Source organism: Dermacentor albipictus, chromosome 5 (assembly GCF_038994185.2).
Source record: "Dermacentor albipictus isolate Rhodes 1998 colony chromosome 5, USDA_Dalb.pri_finalv2, whole genome shotgun sequence".
Lineage (NCBI taxonomy): Eukaryota > Metazoa > Arthropoda > Arachnida > Ixodida > Ixodidae > Dermacentor > Dermacentor albipictus.
In genome coordinates this window covers 81,187,782-81,212,123 of record NC_091825.1, presented here as the reverse complement: position 1 = coordinate 81,212,123, position 24,342 = coordinate 81,187,782, and the positions used below count along the sequence as shown (strand labels likewise).

The 24,342-nt window shown below is 46.9% G+C and overlaps 1 protein-coding gene across 1 annotated transcript in view; it reads left to right on the top strand.

The window, feature by feature from the left end:
• The window catches only part of LOC135910767 (thromboxane-A synthase-like), a 64,864-nt gene extending 42,362 nt beyond the window's left edge, over window positions 1-22,502 (top strand). Inside the window, exons 10-14 of the mRNA XM_065442855.2 lie at window positions 371-479; window positions 5,227-5,318; window positions 12,452-12,592; window positions 17,834-17,996; window positions 20,733-22,502. Of these exons, the coding sequence (XP_065298927.2) occupies window positions 371-479; window positions 5,227-5,318; window positions 12,452-12,592; window positions 17,834-17,996; window positions 20,733-20,822 (595 nt within the window). The 3' untranslated portion in view covers window positions 20,823-22,502. The remainder of the gene's footprint in view (window positions 1-370; window positions 480-5,226; window positions 5,319-12,451; window positions 12,593-17,833; window positions 17,997-20,732) is intronic.
• Window positions 22,503-24,342: the final 1,840 nt, after the last annotated feature.

Here is a 24,342-nt window from a genome sequence, read left to right as displayed (position 1 = left end):
CCTCACTTTTGTAAACTGGATGTACACGTGCTACCTTCAGCTGATCTGGGTACACTCCGCTTTCTAATATACGATTTGTGATGTAACACAAGACATCACATAATAAATAAGATACATGCTTCAATGATACTGCTGGTATACCATCATGCCCTGGTGAAACATGATTTTTACATTATGTATTAATGAAGCTATTTCATGAGTAGTAGTTGGCATAAGCGCAATATAATTTTGTAAGGGAGTGATTAGATTAGAAAGTGCTTAGAAAGAAAATAAGGCGCGTCCACAAACGTGTATGCCGTGACTGAAGGGGTTATTGTAAAGCCTGATCCTCAATCGGGCCCAATCTGAATCTTCGCCTGGTACACCGCAGGTACGAAACAATAGCGTCGTCGCTCAGTTACCTGACCTTTGTCTTTGCCAAATACCCGGACGTCCAAGAAAAGGTGCGCCAAGAAGTTACCGCTTCCATCTCTGAGCAGGTAAGCGACCCCCTTCATTTACGCCTTCCCATGTGAGTGGCGCAATTTTCCGGAGGATGCAGCTACGCGTGGCGTTCTTCACCTTTTTTACCAGAGAGTTCTGGCTGGTTAACTGAGATAGAAGCTTTATAAACAGCTTGGCAAAGGCACAGTAGCCAAAAGGCAAACACAATGAATGAGAATGTAAGACACACAATTAATTTGTACAATAACAAAGCAAAAAACAATAAAAAATCAGTGCGTATATCTTCAGAAGTTAAAAAATAATAGGAATAACCATTTCAAGAACTACAAGAAGAAGAGTGGCGAACCCGCGGTGGAGGTGAAGCAGGCGTTAAGCACTCCCCATACTTGGGCGGATCCCGAAGATAGCGTAATGCCGGGCCAACCCGCGGCGGAGATGAAGCAGGCGTTAAGCACTCCCCGCACTTGGGGCCGATACCGATGATAGTGCAATGTCGGCCCGACCCGCGGTGGAGGTGAAGCAGGTATTAAGCACTCCCCATACGTGGGCCGATCCTGACGATAGTGCAATGCCGGGCCGACCCGCGGCGAAGGTGAAGCAGGCGTTAAGCCCTCCCCATATGTGGGCCGATCCCGAAGGTAGTGCAATACCGGCTCGACCCGCCGCGGAGGTGAAGCAGTCGTTAAGCACTCCCCATACTTGTGCCGATACCGAAGATAGTGCAATGCCGGGCATACCCGCGGCGGAGGTGAAGCAGGCGTTAACACTCCCCATACGTGGGCCGATCTCGAAGACAGTGCAATACCGGCTCGACCCGTGGCGAAGGTGAAGCAGGCGTTAAGAACTCGTCATACGAGGGCCGATACCGAAGTTAGTGCAATATCGCGCAGACCTGCGGCTGAGGTGAAGCAGTCGTTAAGCACTCCCCATACTTGTGCCGTACCGAAGATAATGCAATACCGGGCAGACCCGCGGCGGAGGTGGAGCAGGCGACAAGCACTCCCCATACTTGGGCCAATCCCGAAGTTAGTGCAATGCTGGGAAGACCCGCGGTGGAGGTGAAGCAGGCGTTAACACACCCCATACGTGGGCCGATCTTGAAGATAGTGCAATACCGGCCCGACCCGCGGAGGAGGTGAAGCAAGCGTTAAGCGCTCCCCATACTTGGGCCAATTCCGAAGATAGTGCAATGCCGGGCCTACCCGCGGTGGAGGGGAAGCAGGCATTAAGCACTCCCGCTACGTGGGCCCATCCCGAAGATAGTGCAATGCCTGGCCGACCCGCGGAGGAGGTGAAGCAGGCGTTAAGCGCTCCTCATACTTGGGCCAATTCCGAAGATAGTGTAATGCCGGGCCTACCCGCAGTGGAGGGGAAGCAGGCATTAAGCACTCCCGCTACGTGTGCCCATCCCGAAGATAGTGCAATGCCTGGCCGACCCGTGGAGGAGGTGAAGCAGGCGTTAAGCGCTCCTCATACTTGGGCAATTCCGAAGATAGTGTAATGCCGGGCCTACCCGCAGTGGAGGGGAAGCAGGCATTAAGCACTCCCGCTACGTGTGCCCATCCCGAAGATAGTGCAATGCCCGGCAGACCCGCGACGAAGGGGAAGCAGGTGTTAAGCACTCCCCATACGTGGACCAATCCCGAAGATACTGCAATACCGGCCCGATCTGCAGCGGAGGTGAAGCAAATGTTAAGCACTCCCCATATGTAGGCCGATCCCGAAGTTAGTGCAATGCTAGGCCGACCCGCAGTTCACCATGAAGGGGCCCACATACACAGCTGAGTTGGTCATCCTTCTTCACAGAGTGGAAGGGTACTGAGTTTTTTTAGATATAAATGTTCTTTGCCTTTCTGCTTTATCTCTCGGGTCTAGTAACATACTTTCAGAGCAGGGTTCGTACATCTTTCTTTTATCGTTCATTCCTATGTTCATCATGAGACATAAAAATTAGGAAGGGTCACTAATGTTCGATGGTATTGTCCCAGCGTTATAAACAACGGTGCCAGAGTTTGTGATAAGTAAATCCAGCATAGTAGAATTTCTTATAGTGACCCGAGTTGGTGTTTTGATTAAGTTTGTAAAACCTTGAAATTTGATGCGTGAACTAGAGTTGTGAAGTCGTCAGTAATGAGTGTAGCATGAATGAATGAATGAATCTCGAACCTTATGTTAAAATCACCCCCACAAACCACTCTAAGGTTTTTTGCGCGAATGTACTTCAAGAACACCTCAAAAACATTAATAAAGTCTAATCAGTTGCCACTTGGTTCGGACGATACACAACAATGATTATTTGACAGTGATTTCCAATAGCCTAAATTTAATAATCATCAGTTCATGATTGGTACTAATTCACAACATCTGAATATGTCCGTATACAGAGTCACCTCACTCCCATGTCATTTTGTGTGTTTCATATGCAAATTGTTATAGCCATCAAGGCTCAACCTACCACGCATGATAAATAACAAGTCTGTGCCATCATAACTGCATTCAATCTCAATTGGCTGAATAAGGACACAATGCGGTACTATTTACCACGTGCAGAGCGTGTATTCATACAGAATACGGAACTGACCTGTAAGCAGTGAGGGTGGGCGTACTCGGGCAAAACAAACTCTTGGCAGTCAATTATGAATTATTGAAGTTTCGTGAAATGCCTGTTTCTATTCTTTAATTTACCTTAGCCACATCTTAGCCGCCCTAAAACACTGACGGCGATGGATCGAAGGATCAGACCGCTTCACGAAAATTTTGCCATTGAATATCCGTACCGATTTTCAGCGATCCTCCCCCTTTTTCTTCAAGGCCATGCCGAGCAACGTCTTTACAGCTGAGAAGAGGTGCTCCTTCACATAAATAGGCGCAGAATTTTCAAGCTCAGTGTCGCTGTTCGGGACTCTAGCCTGTTTTGATTTCTTCAGTACTTTGTCACTCTTAGCACGGGACCTGAACTGAACAACAATATTATATTTGTTTTTGTTTTTTAGGGTTATGAGTCGGTATACGATGGCACTATTTAATGTCCTTTTCGGAGATTCGTTCAACAATGGCATTTCCAGTGTTAAGGAGAACGCTTCAAACATACTCGCCCTCTTTTGAATTTCCAAATTAGCATTTCTCGAATACCGTTCCATGTGGACCATCCTTTATCAGTTCATCATTCTTCGTTTCCAAAGACGTGCACTTCATCTGAAGTGCCACGTTTTCTTTCTGCAGAGTAGAATGTTTCACAATTTCAGTTTCCAGTCTTTCCTTTAGTTCATCTATGGATTCATGGGCAAAATCTAGACTCTGTAATGTTCAGCTGTTCATTTCGTAAGTCACGTATTTCGACTCCTAGCTCTCGTTTAACGCCCTCACGCGACTTTTTTTTTCATTTCCAGTCTAAAGCAACCGTTAAACGAAATAGCGCTGACTTCATGACTTTCCTAAGTTTTGCTTCTCTTCGTCTTCCGAGGCGATGATACCAGGCTATCACGTACCGCCTCTTTGACTCCAATAATGCTTTTAGCTTCTTTTTATTAGTAGAAGCGTCATGCTGCTCACCCATTACAATTTGTATTGATTGATTGACTGATTTATTTATTTATTTATTTATTTATTTATTTATTTATTTATTTATTTATTAATACGTCTTTATTTCTGCGTTTATTATGCCAAGCCTTGCGGCAGAAAAGGGGTGGGGCTATGAGAGACACCGTAGTGGAGGGCTTTGTAATAATTTTCGCCGTCTACTCGCTCTCTTGTCTATTGTCTACTCGCTGCGTTGCTTTCTTTTAAACCTTTGTTGCAGTCTGCGTCAGTTTTGCGACGTCGAATGGCACAAAAGAACGGGTGTGTATCAAGGTCTCATCTCTCGTGAGAACTTTGTTCAAAGAGCTTCTTTATTTTGAAGTTTGTAACGTAAAGTCAGACAGTCAACCAGAAAGTTGACGTAGGAGTGGCCAGAAGGTTGCGTGATGCAGTTAAAAAAAAATGCCCCAAGCTATGGAACTCAATCGATCGGCTTGTGCACCATGACAACGCTTCCGATCACACAGTGCTGAGCCTGCAGCGCTTCCTGATAAAAATTGGATAACAACGCTGCCTTATCTCACCCTCTCTACTCTCCATATTTTGCCATTCGCATCGCTTTATCTCCAAGACTAAAACGAGAGGTTACAGGAAAGTATTTTCAAGTTGTGTAGGAGGTAAAGAAGAAAATGGAGGAAGCATGGAGTATCACGAGTTTGCAAGAGTTGTTGAACAATTCTGGATGACGGATAAAGAGGAGTGGAGAAGTCCATTGCGTTTGAGAGACTGTACGTTAAAGGTCATTAGTCTTGAAATATTCTAAGAAATGTGTGAATGTATTGATAACAACAATTATTGTTAGTTGTGTGTACCCCCCTCCTATGTAACAGTAATTGCCGCGAGTACATAGCCGGGCAATGGTCAAACATAAGGCGGTCATTAAATCGCTTCTGGCGAAATAACCGCTCTTTCGCAGGACAAATCTTCTTGCTGAAGCCCTATCCGGCGGAAATTTTTACACGGCCGTTCATCGCCGTGTACTGACGAAACAGGTGTAAATTTTTCTTCATGCCCGTGCCAAGTTTATTCGCGAGTAAGAAATGTATTTCTATGTAATACGTTATGCCGAAGGAAGCATAACAATTTGTTCTCAACCTCATGTGGCATATCTGCTCCATCCATCGAACACTTTGCCCGGCGTGTCTATTTCTGAGTAAGCACGTCTTAAAAGAAATCTTTCTTGTTGTCTTGTTTCTCGTGCAGGGCCAACTAGACTTCGAGACGGTGATGAAAAGGCTGAATTACCTGGAACGAGTAATCAAGGAGACAATGCGGCTTTATCCACCCGGCCTTACGTAAGCGTTACGTCAACTATACCACGAATATTTGTGAAAGGTTCCACAGGTCACAAAATCTTTTGCGTCTTTCAGTTTAATGACCTGAAAAAAAAAGAGGAATGAACAAAGAAAGGCAAAATATGAAAAGATCGTGGCCGTTTCTTTTTAGTGGTGGAGAGGAAGATTGGTAACATACAGGTGAAGCAAGGAGAAGAGACTTTATTGACTCGTGAATTATTATCTTTTTTTATGTTCTCCACTTTTTCAGTGTCCTTGTAAAATAAGTAACTATTATGACATTATCATTAAGTATTTTATAAGCACTATGGGCATGATGTAACAATCTACTGGTGTTATCAAAATACTCGACACAATATATGACTCTAGGGGAATCAATAATGAGTCTATACTAAAAACCACGGATAGGTGTTTGGGCACAAGCGACGTCACACAAAACAGAGCTACATATAGCACACCTAGAATAATTGGCAAGTTTTGATATTAGGAACAAGTATAAAGATATAATAAATACATATAGTCGTGAGAACAAGCACACAAGCCAAGGACTGCGACACGGAGGAAAACTGCAAACCACGGCGCCTGTCATCAGGAGTATACAAAAGATTTATAGTCAATCCGAGGTGGGACACGTGCTTTACAAACCAACAGAAAAGTTTCACAGTGCCTTTCATGTTATACCTAAGACGACTTGAAGGTGAAAGCCCCAGTGCCGATGCATTAAAGACGGACACATGAAGTACACATCCGCCTTAATTCGCTTAGGCTACTTCACTTAGTCATCCTCCTTAACTCGCTTAGCGTACATCGCTTAGTCATCCCTCTTGACTGCAAAGGTCGAGGGCTCGAGTGCCTTAATGAACCATACCTTAATTAGCTGCGCCTGAATTAACTTCTCCTTCGTTAACACCAAGGGTCATGAGCTCGACTCCCACCAAAGGTCGAGTGTTCGTAGCCTTTATATATCTTTAGTGCAGTCGACGCATTTTCGCTCAAGGTCGACTGACGAATGAGACATATAAGGCCTTTCGCCTTAACAAGCATGTCAGAGTAGCGTGCGGCACCAAAAGGGGAGCTGCGGAGATCTGCGGCGACAGCGCCATCACCGGAGGCGTGGGCGTTTCGCATTGTGCAACCTTCCTCATCGCGGCCACGTGCATTTCCCTGTGTCCGCCCGCATCATTCTGTGTTTGATGTTGCCAACTGTCAAAAGCTTGATTTCGGCACGTGTGCGTCGAGGAGGTTTTGAGGACATTCCAGTCTTGACAAATGGGCAGAAACTACGGCGAAGCGGCCACGTTTTCGATGTGCAAGGGGAATACCGAGAAACAGCAGTCGAGCCTTCTAAAAAGAAAGTGCCTGCCTGCCACATACAAATGCCAATAGAAGTGTACGCTAGCGGTATCCGGTTTCTAAGCGCCTTTTTTACGTCTACATCAAGGTGAATGCGGAAGTATGTTGGTTTATCGGCTACGTTTGGATACACGACCCCTAAGCAGTGGATATTGACCTGTATACATGCGCGAACGAGCTGGCTCGCAGCTGTCACACCTGTGCGCGGAGTTCTGTCGTTTTTATTGACGCTTATACCACATGCCTAAACTTGTGAGCGTGTCATCTCGCGTCGTCTATAAATCATACCAGCTTGTTACGCCGGAAACATTGAAAAGGGGGAAAATTCTTTGCGTTGCATTTGGCCAAAACTTAACTTTTTGCTTTGGTTTTCAAGGTCGCTTCCTTTTTCTTTGTCCTAAAGCGTACCGATCGCGCAAGCATCTCGCGATTACACTTGGCGTTGTTTCAATTGAGATATAAATAGTGGGCACCGTACACGTTAACGGCGAACATGGAGTTAGGCAATGCAAAAGTCCAGTGAACAAGGAGTTATGACGAGAGCTAGGAGACGGTAGAACGCTCGAAATAAATATTTTGTTTTTGTTTTTTAAATTCTGGGGTTCTATGGGCCAAAAGCAAGACATGGTTATGGGGCACGTCGTAGTAGTGGACTGCCGGTTAATTTTTGCCACCTGGGGTTCTTTAACGCGCGCCCAATGAACAGTACACAGGCGTTTTTGCATATCGCCTCTACTAAAATGCGGCCGCCGCGGCCGGGATTCGATTCCGCGTCCTCGGGCTTTGCAGTGCAACGCCGAAGCCACCATATGCAACCACGGCGGATAAGAAACTGAAATAACGTGGTGCAAATCAAACTAAGTGCAACAAAGCAAGTTGCGCTCACGTTACAAGCGCGCGCATTACCGCATCCGCCGCTCTATAGCTTGTCACAGAGGCACGCCGCGGCCGGGAACAACTACAACAACAAAACCAATTTGCTGAAAATTTAAAACGATTATTCGACAGGTCAAGAACACAGCAATTCGCGGGTGACATTACGAAGCTGCGGCGTAAGCCACCCACACGGTGCTTCCCTATACGTTGGCCGCAACACCATTCATGACAGATGTCACATAGTCGCTGAACCAGTGACTCTATGACAGGTGTGTTCATTCTGCACCACACAGCAGCGCCGACAACCAGCGCTGGGTACGGAAAGAGCATCTGCATGGAAGCTCCCTAGCGCTGGCTAAAGTTAGCGATGGAGTGAAGGCGCTAAACGGCAGTTTGTGGATCCTGCTATGACGCTGACCCTCTCTAGTTGGGAGGCCGCAAACATGGTGACGCGATGACGCACACGCACCTATATCAACGCTTGATAACGCCCAACGCGTCCAGCCAAGCTCTGTCCATTGGCATGCGTGTTCTTAGGAGCGCCTGCACTTCAGCATTCTAGCACACCGGTGCCCGGTCCCCCTAGACGCTGGCGGTACGCAACTCAATGAGACACGAAATCGCAGCACGTTCTACGAAAAACTGGTTACTCCACCCTCTAGTACCTCTAGGTTGTGTGTCATAGCGCTGATGCTGGCTCGTCAAGTTTAAGCGCTGATTTCCTCGGCCGTCCAACATAGGACCTCTGTAAAACGTCGTGAAGCACGCTTATACAAAAGTCAAGGGCACTTGTATCCCTACGACGATGACAGCGAAAACATTGTGACGTCTTCCCGTCGATGGCTCGTTTTAAGAAACGTATAATGGTATTATTATCACGTTGCATTGTATCATTTATCGCACCACGTGACTCAGCCTCATTCGCGAACTTGCATGGACGTCCAAAAGAGCTTGACGCACAGAGAGGCTGGTCACTGAGAAGTCGAAGTGGAAGATTCGTCTATCGGAACGCACGGCAGAACTCGCCGAAACGACCTCAACCACCGCAGTCATGCTCTAGGTATAGAGACCGGCTACTGGCGCGGTCTGTCTCTGTGACTCAATAATGTGTTGTTGGGCGAGTGGCCCACAAGGAAATAAATGGACTGCGCGGAATTCAAGACAAAAACGTAGTAAGGGACACGGACAAGAGTCTCTGTGACCACGTGACTTCTTGCACCATTTCCGTTGAAGGTTCGTCCATCGGAGCGCATGCACGACAGAACTCGCCCAAAAATTTGGAGGACGCATAAGCATCGCCTTCAAGAGTGGAACATCACTGACTGCTTCTCAAGCTTCCTGGCAATTGCAGATTACGTAACCGCAACGCTTACCGGGAAATGGTGGCGGAGAACGTTATGCACAAAGGCAAGTGGGCGAGCTTTTGGTAGAAACGCAGCCTCCTGCGTGGGCCACAGAGGCGAGCGCCACCTGGGTGGTATTGTTACGAGGAAGCTAGCGGGCCGCGCCACTCTATGAATGGTAGGCACGCTGGGAAAGGGGTTTCTTTAAGTTTTCACATAACGTGGATATGTTTTCCGTAATATTTATATTACAATCCGACGCTATCATGTCTGTAGGTTGTGCTTAGGTTGTACTTTACGGTTTTTCTGACGCATCTTATTCTGAGGAATTCAATTATTTCAATAACGTTTCTGCGCCGCGAGGAGGGCCTGCGTGGTTGTGGTTCGGTATGATTTTTGGACAAACGATGTCCGACGCAAGACGCCGACACGGTATTTTGGTGACATGGGGCCCTCAATGCTATCGCTTTAGAACACCGCACCAACTTGCCGATGACTAGTGCCGCCAGCGCATTCGCAGAGAGAGGAGCAGTATGGGTACGTTGGCATAATGAGCGGCATCGGAGCCAGCTGTGGAAGAAGACGGCGATGAGCGGGCGAGCAGTGCCACGAGCGGGTCTCTGTGACCACGTGACTCTTTAAGGTGAAGCCTTAAGTGGCTCGTTGCGCGATGTCCTTCAAAAAAAAACGCACCCTCGTGTACAGCAAAAAAGAAAAACAATTCACCGACAGAGAGAGAGAGACAAAAACATTATTTGGACCATTGAGGCATTGTTCTTGAGGTCAAGTGGTCGGTGTCCTCATTCCAGAACTACACTCGCCATGGCTGCTCGACGTACTTGCTGGACGAGAGCTTCTTGTCACGCCAGGGTATCGCCGGTCAGCTGTACCTCCCACCGCTAAAATGACGTGCTGGGCGTCTTTAAGTGTCGAGGTTTGCCCCCGCACCCCCACGAGATGTGAGAGTGTAGGGCGTGTGTCGCCGTACCAGAGGTAGATGCCGCGATATGTATGCGGGTACATTTTACTGTATCTGTGTAGGTTTGGAAATGAGTTGGTCTGAAAAAGTCTGAGAGCTACTGCCTCTTCAGTGCTGAGCTTATTGTGAGGGGGAGGATAAATCCTGCGGTTGAGTCGCTGGATCTCGAGTCGGTCGCAGTAGTTGGATGGCAGGGGCACGAAGGTAAATTCACCGATGATTCCGGTAATCACTAATGCGAAGTTCGAGCGCAGCTGTTTAGGTGTTTTGAATTCGCAATATATTATGGCAAAGAACTTGATTCTGAAAGACAAGGTGCTCTCGGCGGTGGTAATGAGCCTCTGCTCTGGCAGCTCGTTTAGCAGCGGCGGCAGACGAAAGCACTTCCACCGCATTCTGTAGCAGAGCGCATTCTCTAGCGGTGATGGCGCCACAGGCGAAGCAGCGCATGCTCAGTGGCTCCGAAGCCCGCGTCAGCGCTTTGCTTCAGCGCCGGCCTCATGCCTGGTCGTGCCGGCACTCTTCCTCCTCTCCCTTTACGCCATGCCCTCTTCCGCTTTCCTCCTCACGTCTTTCATCCCCCCCGTGGCGCTCGGCGTTCGCTTTTGTCATTCGCTGTGATCGTCGTCCGCTCGGTTACACCGAGGCCGACGCCGACGCTCACCGCAAGAACGGTTGCCTAGGAGCTGCACTCTAAAGGACCCACGTGACCTTCTCTTAGCGACAGACGGGTGGGTAGGAGAATGATAACGATCGGTGCGCGCAGACAGAAAAGCAGGTGCTGCGTCGCTCACGTCACGCAGCAGCGGTGGCGGTGGTAGCGGCGACAGTCGACTACGAAGCGAGAGATACGGCGATGGAGGAGGCCCGCCCGCGGCGTGTCCGGGGCCTAGCGGATTGCCCGGTAGGCCTCGGAAGTACGCTACGGCCAAGGATGCTCCCCAAGCGAGAAACAAGGTGCGCCGGGTGAAGCGGCGGTATCGAGGCGTTCGACCAAGAGTGCTGCTTTCCCCTGTTGAGAGGATGCAACGTAATTGTATTCGGATTGCGTTACACATTTGCAACACTTACTGGCAACAAGTATGCTGCACAGTTAGGTAGTGCATTAAGGGCTTGCATCTGTCGTTGAGGAGGTCTACCTAAAGCGCCACACGTGTACTGCGGTTCGCTATGTCTTGCAAGAAGTGTGACTCCTCCGATTGTATAACATAACGTAATGCATTACCACATGTACAGCAGGCTCTCGTGTGCTGCTTTAATGCTCCATATAATGTTTTCGCATTAATATCTCATTTATCCTCTCTAAGTAAATATCGTGCTTTACGCTACCGACCTGCATGCCCCCGAAAGTATGATTAAACGCTGACTACCCGTAGCGCCGACTTCAGCTCAGCACCGATTACGGATGTTTAGAAGCGGTGGTCTACGTACACGCGTAGCGTTCTTTTGGTGACTTAGGACAGTGATGCGTGACTCTGTACTTACTGATCGTCTTTAATATGGTTGCTTATCACGCACGGCGACTCTTACTTATTTGATTGCCACTGTACTTGTGCGCAGCCACTTTTGTATCCTGAGTGCGGGCAAAGTCGCACCGAACATGTGTACAGAGTGGTACGCCAGATTCTGTGCCGATGTGCTTCCAGGACTTTGAACGTACAGATAGAAAATCAAATGCCGTCGACTCTGCTTCCGTGTAGATTTGGTTAAGTTATACCCGCTCAATGGGTCTTGCTAAAAGAACGTCGTTAGAATTTATGGCTGGTACTGTTTGTCTATGATGAGATGATGTCTATATGGAAAAAACTGCGTAGAATAAGCACGTAATTGGCACCTTGAATTCTAGGCTTTTACGTGCCAAAACGACGATTCCATTTTGAGGCATGCTGTAGTGGTGAACTCCAGATTTATTTTCACCACTAGGGGATTTTTAACATGCCCGGCCGGGATTTGATCCTCCTACTTCAAGGGCAACAGCATAGCCGCTAAGCCACCGCAACGGGAATCAATCGATGCTTCAATCGAAATCTTGTGGCACCAGCACTTACAGCTCTGGTATCTCTTAGCAGTGCGAAATAGAGAAAAATAAAATTAATGTGATTGTTTCCATTTATTAGGAAAATAAATACACCACTTCTCTTTTTTAGCATTAGCATCGCGGAAGGCAAATAACATTACCGAAGGTGATGTACCAGGCTGTATGTTTCATGAAAATTTTGTAGCCTTCCTGGAATCTAGTCTTGTAAAGTATGCGCACGCCAGTTATTGGCCTGGTGGTGCGTACCCGCTATGCCGTCGAGTCCAGCCGTGCCACGTACCCTAATAAAAGTAGCTATGTGCAAGGACAGGATGAGGTAAATTGGTGTTCAAAATACTTGTTTCGCAGTGCAGTCAACTATAGTGCGATGTACAGCATATTCGCTGCCTATTATAGTGTGTACGTGCTCATACATTCATGTCCAATCGTTGCACGACACCCCGAGACCGAGTACTTGCTTCGTAGGGCGGCGCACTCTTGCTCTACGCTGTGCCGCCCATGCCGAATTTGTACATGTTCAAAGACGTGCCAACGCATTATGTAGGTTTGTGACGAGACAAGCCAAGCAAGACTTCGCGTACAAGGGCACGCAGTTCAAGGCCGGGACGTGCTTCATGGCGCCGCTATATCAGATCCAGAGGGACCCACGCTTCTGGCCTGACCCCTTGCGGTTCGACCCTGACAGGTGGGAGAGTCGTTTTGTGGCATTCATTAACCGTGCTCTTGCTTAGCCGGCTTTAAGGCGTCACCCTCATGAGTTCCTGCAATGATGCCACAGCATGAAGATTTCAATACACATGACACCGTGTAAATTTGACGTTCGGCGATAAATAAATGTCAGCCTGGTCCAGGTATCTCTGCTTTAATGTATATATTTGAAAGTATTTACGAGACTGATTCTTCACAGCTCAGCTAAAGCGGTCAATTGGTGTCTTCCAAAATATAGGATGTGTTATGGTCGCCAAAGCCTGTCGTACACTTTATCGCGCCTGCTGCTTGCATTCACGTGCTATCGATATGTGTACGACGTCGTTGTAAATATTACGTGAGTTCATTGGGTCTTTTATTCTTGTCTGTCATTAAGGCTTTCTTTTAGTCTCTATGTTATTCATCTTTGACATGCTCTTATGCTATCGCTTATGTCTATTTTTTTCGTGAATTACATGTGCATGTGCGTTTGGCTGAATGAGTCGACCATGATTATTTGCTATCGCGACTATGCGTGACACTGGACAGTACGGTTGATTCCTAAAGGAAACAGCAAGATGGTTATTAGGGAATGATTTCAACTTAGTTTCAACGCGAAGGTTTCAGCAATAATTTTTTACCATTATAGGTTTACGTAGCGCGTCACACGCGGCACTTTTTTCTGTGTAGATGGATGCGTTCATACGTGAATACGTCTTTGCTGCCGTGTACTGAGATTCACCAGAATTGTACTTATGACCTGTACATTACCCAGAGCAGCCAGTCAGTGGAAATAGTGATGAACACGATGCAGAGGCTCCTTCTGTAACGAGCGATGGAGTTATAAGGTCATTGCAAGACATGTCCCAGGAAAAAGCGACAGGAGAAGACGGATTAACAGTCGATCTAATCAAAAATGTAGATGATATTATGCTTGAATAGCTTGCGACCCTTCATACGCAGTGCCTCACTACCTCAAGGGTACCAGTAAGCTAGAACAATGCCAACATTATACTAATCCATAAGTAGAAGGACGTTATAGAATTGAGGCATGATGCATGAGGGTTCGACCCTCCCGCGTCTAACTGTGCGTGGCTTAGCCATGTCCGAGGAAAAGGGCATCCTGGGAGCTGAGCGAATGCTGAGTGCAGCACACCCCTTTGGCCTCAGCTTCACGTAGACGGCACCCCTGGACTGACCCACCCGGGGAAATCGGTAGTTGTCTTTTTCTGTCCTCCTCTCCAATCTTCGTCTTCCTCTCTATCTTTGAATCTTTCGTGTCCTCTCTTTGTTTCCTTTTACTTCCAATTTCATAGGCAGCAAGGCTTAACCTTGTGTGGTTAGCCATCCTTGGGCACACCATATTTGGTGACAGTAGCGTCGTACGGCTGGCGTATGCAGGACCTGTCTTTTCAAGGTACTGCAGCGTCCCATCATTGGGCTCCGTGGTGGGTGGCTGGCGCCGCTGCCGAATTCATTATGTATATCCATGGCAACTTCCTTCTCCTTACTTCCTGATCGCCCTCAGAAACGAGGGCACATGGAAGAGGTCTTTCAATTTTTTTTTGTAACCGAACATAGAACTTTTCTCGCTTTCACATAATCCACTCGGATAAAGCTGAAGAGACGGTGAGAGTGATCTCACACTTCGTCATCTAGAAATCTCTGACCGAAGTTTTTGGTCCCGGTTACAAAGCATCGATAACGGCAAGCGGTGATCTGCTCCTAGAGCTCCGCGATTAGAAACAACATGAAAAACTACCAAATCTTGTGTCCTTTGGCGATGTTCCAGTAACAGTGACCCCGCACCATACCATGAATACCACCCGCGGCGTAGTCTCCGATGCTAATATAACAGAATTGTTACAGGCTGAACTTCCGGAGGGTTGAAATGATCACTATAAGAGCAGGATATGTCAGGATCAGGATCAGGCCGTAAGTCCCAAACCCCCAACGACGCTTCAAGTGCCAGCAATTCGACCACAGTTCACAGAACTGCCGAGGCCATCAGACTTGTGCAAAATGTGGTGCAAATGAACACCTCTCGGAATCATGTGAAAACTCCTCCACAGTGTGAACTGTGATGGGGAGCACACCACGTACTCGCGGTTGTGCACATCCTGTAAAAAAAAGAAGCTCACAATAAAAGTTAAAGAAACTATATCATTTGAAGAGGCACACAAGCGGGTGTCCTACCTGGCCAAAGTCAGTTTTGCCGAAGTGGCGTGTCAGGAGACCGCGCCAATACGGCGCCCAGCGACTATCCGGCCCATACTGTGTGCGCCGGCGTTGACGCCATCCACCCCCTCAGCCGTTGCAGCAACTCCACCGCGGATCCGCTCGGCATAGCACTGTCTTCGGGATCGGCCCACATATTAGGAGTGCTTAATGCCTGCTTCACCTCCGCCGCGGGTTGGCCCGGCATTGCACTATCTTGGGGATCGGCCCACGTATGGGGAGTGCTCAACGCCTGCTTCACCTACGACGTGGGTCGGCTCGGCATTGCACTATCTCCGGGATCGGCCCACGTATGGGAACTTTTTTTTTTTACTTTCCACAACGACACGAGAATTTCCTTGGACGGTTGAGGTACAAACCTTCGCTGCATAAAGAGGCGCAACACCAATCCCTAGTATGTTTATCAATGGACATGAACTCACTGTCAGCAGTGAACATGGACTGTCACGTATTATCTTGGATTCAAAACTAACGTTTACACCCCATATCAAGAGTCTCATGACGAAATGCATGAAAACTATTATGCAACCGACCCACAGCAAAGGAGCCCTTCTCACTACGTGTAAAGAAGTTCAGGGATGAAATGGGTATCCCACTTTTAGAACCTCGTCTAAAGGCCCCTGCAAAGCTCCTATCTCTGTGGGGATGGCAGCTTATTAAATGTGACACGTCGCTTGTTCATGTTACAAAGCATGCGCCGGAGGAACACATCCGAATGCACTTTCTAGAACTACAGTTAAAGTACTCATTCCTGAAATTTTATACTGACGTATGAAAGTCCCATGCTGGCATGTCTTTTGAAGCGGTTGGTCCATCATTCTCAGAATCTGATGCTTCGCGCACGGAAACAAGTATCTTTTCTGCTGAGGGATATGCAGCAATGTGGGCTGTTAAATGTGTCAGGAAAACCAACCTACCCATTGCCATCATGTCCACTGACTCTGAGTGTAGTAAGGTCATTAATGTCATCCCGCAGAAACAAAAATCCTGTACTCAACGAGCTTTATTAATTTTTGTGCACTCCGTGCATGTCAAGTCAGCTTGCTGTGATCTGCTGAGTGCCCGGCCACAGAAGCAGCAAGGGGAACGTGCTGACAGATCAGATGGCTACATCTGTTACAACGAAAGCGGGCAACACTTCCATACGTGTCCGTGTGACAGACTTGAAGCCTTTTCTCGGCATAAAATTATAACATACTGGCAGCGAATCGGGGACACTGAAACGTCGAATAAGCTTCATTTAATTAAGCCTCAGTTAAGTAATTGCCGACCGATGACAAAAATACGCTGAACTGAAGTAATTCTTTGTCGATTTTGGATAGGCCATACCTACGGGACCCACTCTTACTTGCTGTCTGGTGGGGACCTTCCCATCTGCGTTAAGTGGGGAGAGACGCTGACCGTCCTACATGTCTTGGCGGAGTTCCGTGAATGAGAAGCTGAAAGAAAAGAATATTTTCCTATTGCTTACAAACATAATGTTCCTCTCCATCCAGCAATGTTTCTTCATGTGGACTCATTTTTCAGCAGAAAATCACTTTTAAAATATTTAAGTGATGTTCGTTCATTACAAATTCGACGCCCGAAGATTTCGTAGCACGACCTAACAGAGGCTACTGCTGCGATGATGATGATGATGAAAACGTTTTATTTAAAGGAAAAGGGAGGGGAGTTAGGAGAAGGGTGGTCGGATTCTTATTCCGGAATTCGGTTGGCTAAGGCCGCTGCCCTAGCTCTTTCCACGAGGGCTCGCTGGTCCTTGACGGTTGAGCTGGACAGGGCTGCCTCCCATCCTTCGAACGTTGGCTGTTTTATAGTTTCTAAGGCACTATTAGCCTTGCAGGCCCATACCATATGGTAGTACCATTTGTACGGCACATGCCACCAAGGCCTTGCATCCAAGGTTTCTGATGAGGCAGCTTTGCCAATAGCACGCACGTATCTTAAAAGAGCTTTTTTTTTTAGAACATGCCTTTTACGTTCACTGAACACTTTCAAACCATTGTCATAATTTTAACATACTTATGTTTTACGCATTGCACAGCGACTCTACTTTTAGGCCTATCTACAGCAGCATTCCATCAATACTTTCTACTTCGTTGTCCCATTAAATACTCATACGCACTTGCACGGCGTTCTTTGGCCAGACCTGGCCCTTGTGTCACAAAACATCGCATATCATAATCAGAATTGAAGAATTATGCGCTCATTAGTCAGTGGCCGTGAGCGGAATCCTTGGGGTAAGGCAGTCAGGACAAAAAAACAAAAGGTAGCTTGAAGTCCCCGCTCAAATTTCTCGTGACGTCATGAGATTCATAAGGTAGCTATGACTGATTCACAAGCCCTACACTGCATTCCTAAGGTAGCTATGACTGCATTTAGTCAGTTTCGATATCTTTCCTATGAACGAGAGCAGCCCAGATTCAGAAGCACGCCTTCAGATTCGTGACGTCCTACTAACGCACCAATGCTCCTGGTTCGGGCACAAAATTCAACTAGGAATACTTAAGCCTTCATTTATAAAGCTCACAAACAACTGCTACTCGCAGGATAAATGTTTGATAAGTGTTGTTCTCCGGTGTTTTTTGTAATCACATCCAGTCCTGTCGCTGTAGAGGCGGAGTAAGTATCTTTCTTCTGACATCCGTTTCCCTTGGGATCGATTCTCTCGCGCACTCTTGCCGCTCTTAGAAAGGGTGAAGGACCGGGGCGCAAGGAAAATAAAGAAATCTCCGCGTTATAAGTGTAGAGCATACCTTCTAAATATCCGACGCGTCATATGTACGCATCTTCTAATGTGTACATTTCTGTTATTTCTGACACTCAATCAGGATGTTTTTTTCATAGAGGTAACGTACGCAAAAATCTAAATCAACACAAAAAATAAATTGCGTAAAATTAGGCAGCTGTCGCTCGGCAGTATACCAAGGACCACTGACATTCGTGTTTCTGTCACGTATAGTCAATCATTGTGCGGTAGCTTCGATGCATGTGCTTCCAGGTTCGCCCCCGAAAACGAAGCTCAGCTGGTGAAGATGGCGTACATGCCTTTCGGCGTGGGGCCGCGAAACTGCGTCGGCAATAGCGTGGGCATGCTAAAGGTCAAGCTGACGATGGCAAAGCTGCTGCTCAAGTACCGCTTCGAGCTCGGCTCCTCGCAAATGGTGAGAAACAAATTGCGGTGCTTCTTCTCCTTCTTCTGCTCCTTCTTCTTCTTCTTCATCATCATCATCATCATCATCATCATCAGTTTTTCAGCCCCGTAAAGGACAAAAAAGTCACAGTTTCGCACGAAAGATGAAGCATCCATTCATATCGCAATAATGGCACGTATACCAAGTAAGGACAGTAGAAAAAGGATGTCTACTAGCGCTAGTTGATGAGACAGTCTTTATACAAGCAAAAAAAAGTAACCTTCATTTAGTGCACAATTCGTAGGAAGAAGGCAACGAGACAGAGCGCACACTAATAACCAAGTTAATTGCTCAGACGGCGGTAATTTAAGTACAGTAAGAGTGGGGCGGAGGAAGGGAGAAATTAGGGGGTGAAATAACTCCGTAGGCACATGTGCATCAGTATCTCCTGACAGGCATTATGTCAGGAGATACTGATGCTCATTATCTATTAAGTAGAGGTGTGCGAATATTCGAAACTTTTGAATAACGAATCGAACAGTGTCCTATGTGATTCGGACCTCGAATCGAAGAGGCACTATTCGTAAATGTGAATATTCTTTCAATACTTTTCTACTATTCATAAACGTCAAATGCGCTGAAATAAACATAAAATGAGAGCAAAAATACTATAAGTTTTCACCCACGCACCCGCACTGCACACATAAAACATGAGAGCTTGCGTAGTAGGGCAGGCTACGTCACTTGAGTGGTAGTGCTTTACAGGTTGTACAGCGACCATTCGCACTCTTTGAAGAGCACTGTGTATGTGAAGAAACTGCTTGTTTGCTCCTAATGCTCCATTAATGTTTTTATTAGACAACGTTTCATAACGTACCATGTAATGAGAGAAACTTGCTCACTAAGAATACTGGAATGTGGACATCGTTTAATATTAATTGTGGTAATACCTATTCATCATTCGAAAGTTATTCGATATTGTCACGTGGTCGTGACGTCAAAGAACACAGTAGCAATACTGTGAAAGGCAAAAACTAGCTTTTATTGGGCGAACCTGTGCCCACAAAACAGGCTACACTTAAAGCACAACGAGAGCGGCGAACGCAGTCGGCGATCGTCGTAAATCTGATCAGCGGGTCAAGCGCGTCGGCTTTTATACAGCAGTCATCGAATGTTCCAGACTAAACGTTGGGAGCCGCATGCCTTCTACAAAGTTCTACACCATTCGTGTCAAGCGATGAAATCAGATAATACAACGTTCGGCGACAACAGACAGCGGATAGAAGCATCGATAACTTTCCAGAGACTTCGAATACATGCAGGCGCGTCCCGCGCTGTGCGATAACATTTGTTAGGTGGCGAAACCTGGTCGCCCGATAAAGATAAGTACACGTGTCAATATTCCATTCGATTGGATTTGTTTTTGGCAGTACTCGATTCGTATTCGATTCGATCTAAAACATTGCTATTCGCACATCCCTACTAATAAGTTAATAGAAGGCGCACTAACACGTTTATTTTCACATGCATCGCGAATCAGCGAGGCCTCATGAATTTCACATGCTTTTTTGTCGCTGTATTTGGCCACAACTTGGCCAAAATCGTAACAACTAGGGATGCACTTGCACTTCGCACAGTGCACTTCTGTCGGCCTTGAGAACTTGTAAACATGGGCTTAATTCGCTAAATTGCTGAAATCGCGTCTGCATCAGGAATCGCTGGAAATACAATAAACACGTCACACACTCAGTCGAAATGAGGGATCCCTCCCTCCGTCATACACGCGCTGCTTACGTCATGTTCTGAAGTATGCATAAGCATCCGTGAACTCTCCTTCATCCCATTGTGAACAAGACTTCCGTAGGGAAGCCGAAACGTCTTTTAAATTTAATTCTTTTTTAGTACGTTTTTTTGGTCGGTGTCCGTCGTTTTATTGCTTCGTGCGCTTACTAAGTTAACAACCATGGTGCCAAGCGCGCACAGGCAATGATGAACACATCTCACTCGAGGACCACAGACACGCTGTCAAAACGATGGTGTGAGGAAGCGTGGCAGCAGTAGCGAGTAAATTGACCTGCGTGCTGCCTCTCACTCTAGCGCAAGCTAAGCGGCGGGAACACTACGCACACGAAACTATCAACCCTCGGCGCAACTAGACTCTGTCCTCATTGCAAATCGCTCTGAAGGCAGGGCCCGCGCGGCCGAGCTCAGCCGCGCAATAGGCAGCTGCCACTGGAGTAAAACGCTCCCCCCCCCGCCCCCCTCCCTCGGTGCCTTGCGCGTGATGGAAGACGGTGCGCTTCCTCCCCGCCTTCCTCCCTTATGCGCGCGAGATCGAGCCACCATCCTCGGCTCACCCTCGATCGCACGCTTTCAGTCGGAGACATTGCATGCGGCGCGCATGCAGCCACAATGTTATCGCACTTGCAATTTTTTTTTCTGGTGGTTTCTATTTTAATATAGGCAGACAAATGGCCATCAGCTCCACACAAGAGACACGGAAGCAACATAAGAAGGAAAGGACGACTTTTACATCATGCGGCACTTACAGAGTATTTGAAAGCTAGACCTGTGTCAATGCGGCCTCAAAAATCGGGCGACGAACACTTGGTCTCAGATGCCGGGGTATGAAACAAGATTCTTGCCCCATCGCACTGCGGATGAAGAACTATGAAAATGATCCGATACGTTCCAGCTATGCGAAACATTGCGGCAACGGTTTGAAAATTTCACATTCTTTTTATTGTTCTTTTTGTCTGGTTACAGGGTGAAATGAAGATAAAGTCACGGGCGATGGTGTCAGCTCCTGAGAAAGGCCCGTGGATAATTATTCGTCACCTTAATAAGCACCACTAGCAACATTTCTGCTCTCAGTTTCTGCAACGAATATGTCAACTACACTTCGTGCACAGACACGCCAAGACCCGCACGCAGCGGTGCACTCTGACCGCTTTAGTACTGCATTGCAGAGCAAGCTTCCTTGTCGGTCATGGTGGCGATATGGCGCATCTTCATAAATCAACAGCTGTTCGAAGATAGCGCTGTGTGCTGTTTCACGTGCCTTCTATGTCGGCGTCGTTGTCTCTGTGTTACAGCAAATTCAATGATTCATTATCGCTGTACTGAATACGCGCACCTGTGGTCGAAACATATAGCCAGCAACGACAAAGCGTTCGCGTCCTGTGTGAGAACCATGCTTATGTGCTGTAGTGAGTGAACCTTTTGCGTTCATATTACGTGGAAAGGAGGTCGTATTTGAACTGACCTCTCTCTCTCCCCCCTCTCTCTCTCTCGCTCCCTACTGAAGCACTGTTTGAAATATGATGCGCCAGACATTGATAACGTTACATAATGCATAATAACATATACCCTAGTAACTTGTCACTTGTAAACAGCATTTCAGGCCGGGGCGCACGTCATTTCGCCAACGGAGACCTATTTGAGAGAAACAGTGACATACGCACCGTGGCAAGGGTGAAGGTCGATGACTTGGACCACTTTTCGCGCTGTAACAAATTTTCTTGACCCGCCGCGGTAGCTCAGTGGCTGTAACATTGCGCTGCTGAGCTCTAGGTTGCGGGTTCGACCCCGGCCGCTGCAGCCGCGTCTCGATGGACGCGAAGAGTGAAGAGGCTTGTGTACTTAGGGCCAAGCAATGAAATGTTCCTTACCTCAGTAAGGAAGCCTTCATTGTGGTGAGGCCACCTTATGTCACTCTGAAAGCTTCCTTACTGAGGGACCATCGGTGAAGGCTTCCTTGATGCTTCCTCAGCGTAAGGAAGCTCCGAAGCTACCTTCATGCGTCCTCACGCCGCTCCTGGCCCTGAACGAGCGCTTCACCTCGCTGCTTAGCTACGTGATGCTTACTTGCGCATGCGCGCTGTGGCCCACCTGCGGAGAAGCGCGAGCACGGTACGTCTTGCCAGGCATCTTCGTTTCAGTTACGCGTGTGGCATGATAGCGCTGCTAGGCGTTGCTAGGCGTTGCACGACGCCGGCGTGCCAGCGTTGCTGGAGCACATCAAGTTTTGCACTGTGATGTGGTACTTTTTTGCGTTTAGTGAACAAAACTAGAACAAAGCGTCCACGCATCTCTATATTAGCTCTTCAATTTAAACATTGTGCGACGATGCAACATTTCTTTATTGAATAATGGTGTTAGCGTAAAGCTTTTAAGCGATAATCTCGAACCCAGGCATGCGGAAACCACTCCTTACGTGAGGACGAGCGAAGGAAGCTTTCAGAGTACGCTTGCTTCCTCCATCGGTACTTGGCTGTAAGGAGGCCTCACGTAAGGTTAGGAAGCGCTCGAAGGAAAGGAACGTTTCATTGTTTGGGCCTTAGATTTAGGTGCTCGTTAAGGAACGCCAGGTGGTCAAAATTAATTCTGAGTCCAGCAGAAAGGCGTGTTTCACAATTAATTAGATCGGGGCCTTGGCACGTAAGAGCAGATAACTTCCTTGATTAATTAACGAAATTTTGTCACAACTTTTCAACTTCTTTCTCCCTTTCAAGATGCCTTATCCTCGAAGGTGGGTGCTAGCTATATATATATATATATATATATATATATATATATATATATATATATATATATATATATATATATATATATATATATATATATATATATATATATACGGCAAGAAACTATAAACATACCTACAATTCACGCCCATCGAAATCTGTGCTATTCATTCACATTTCTTTCGTGATTTGCAATTGGTCCACGAACTGACTGTATCGCCGGACAGTGCAGCGATGTGACGGGCACCTCTGCTGAAAAACTTCAGAATACAGGGAGGTTTGAATGAAATATTACAACTTGCGTATCAGAAATGTAAAGAGAAAATCGTCCAGCGTTAACATGAATACAAAGGGCAAACTAGATTGCTATAGATGTAAGTGAGGAAAAAATAAAAAAAATAAAACAAACGTACACTGCTATCTGAGATACACTGATGGGCTCGTGCCAGTGCGTTTTTCATGAGACAGTTGAAAACACACAGTTCTCAATTTCCCACCTGATGGTTAATTTGTGTAAATAATCGAGCCTACTGGATGCGGTATCGGGTGCATGCAATTGTAGAAGTGCGTGTAATAGTACTAGAATTTTTGCCAAACCACCAGATGTACGCTGCTAAGAGCCCCAGTGGCATAATATTTTCCGACATATTGAACCAATAAAGAAACTAATGTCGTTGAGTGCTCGTGTGATCTCTCCTTTATGTAATTCTGACGCACGTACAAACACTGCGCCATATTTTCCAGCAGTCCAAGGTGAGTACTGGTACTATGAATATAGAAACATATTGTGAAGGTCGAAGGTATGAAGGTCGTCTTCATACCCCCTAAGGTATGAAGGTCGTCTTGTGCAACGGATTTTGAAAGCTTGAAGAACTTCTTCAAGAATCCACCACTGCGGCATAGTGACTTGTGCGCTGCGATGCTAAACCGAAGGGCGCGGGCTCAAATCCCGGCCACGGCGGCCAGATTTCGATGGGGCAAAATGCGTAAAACGCCCGTGCAGCGTGCGTCGGACGTACGTCAAAGAACCCCAGGTGGTCAAAATTAATGCGGAGTCCTCCAGCATGGCATGCCTCATAATCATAGCATGATTTTGGCACGTAAAACTGCAGAATTTAATTCATCAATTAGTTAACTACAAGGACGTGATGCGGCGTAAGAAGGTAGCGTATTCGTATAAGAGGGAAGAAGTCACTGCTTCGAACGATTATTGCTTCAAAGCCGACACTATAAAACACAAGGGACAAGACCTTTTGACCAACATTCATTGCATCTGTCATACTGACGCTACGGTTGTTGCTTTAGGTATAAACCGACTAACTCGAGAACAAGTTCTGCTAAGCCACTTCCGATGTGGTTCGCGCGTGGACGGAGGCAATTTCAGCATATAATGAGCCAAGTGGTCCACAGCAGTTGTAGCCTTTAGTGATGGGGAGATGACCCTAAGGGCCAATGTCTAACGATAGCGAAAGGTCTAGCTGTGACGTCCCTACAATTTTCCAGAAACATGGTGCGAGTGCGATTTACTTGATCGACGGTATCTTTTTTTTAAATACTTCTTGGATGAATCTAGGTATCTATAGGATGCGCACATTGTTAAGAACATCCCATTCCGTGAATATTCTAGGAATATAATTGGTTTTACGGCCAGGATGTCTTGTCGGGTTGGTGTGTGGCGCGGTATCCTTGAGACCGAGCAAGATGGGAAATATTTAGACACCTATTGTAAGACAACCGAGCAAGATATTGAGGTGGAAACTGTTGTACGTTGAGGCAAGTATATGTGTAGTAACTAGCAGATGTCGTAAAACTTTGTCGTAAACTAATTATCGTGAAGTTGCAGAAGTTCC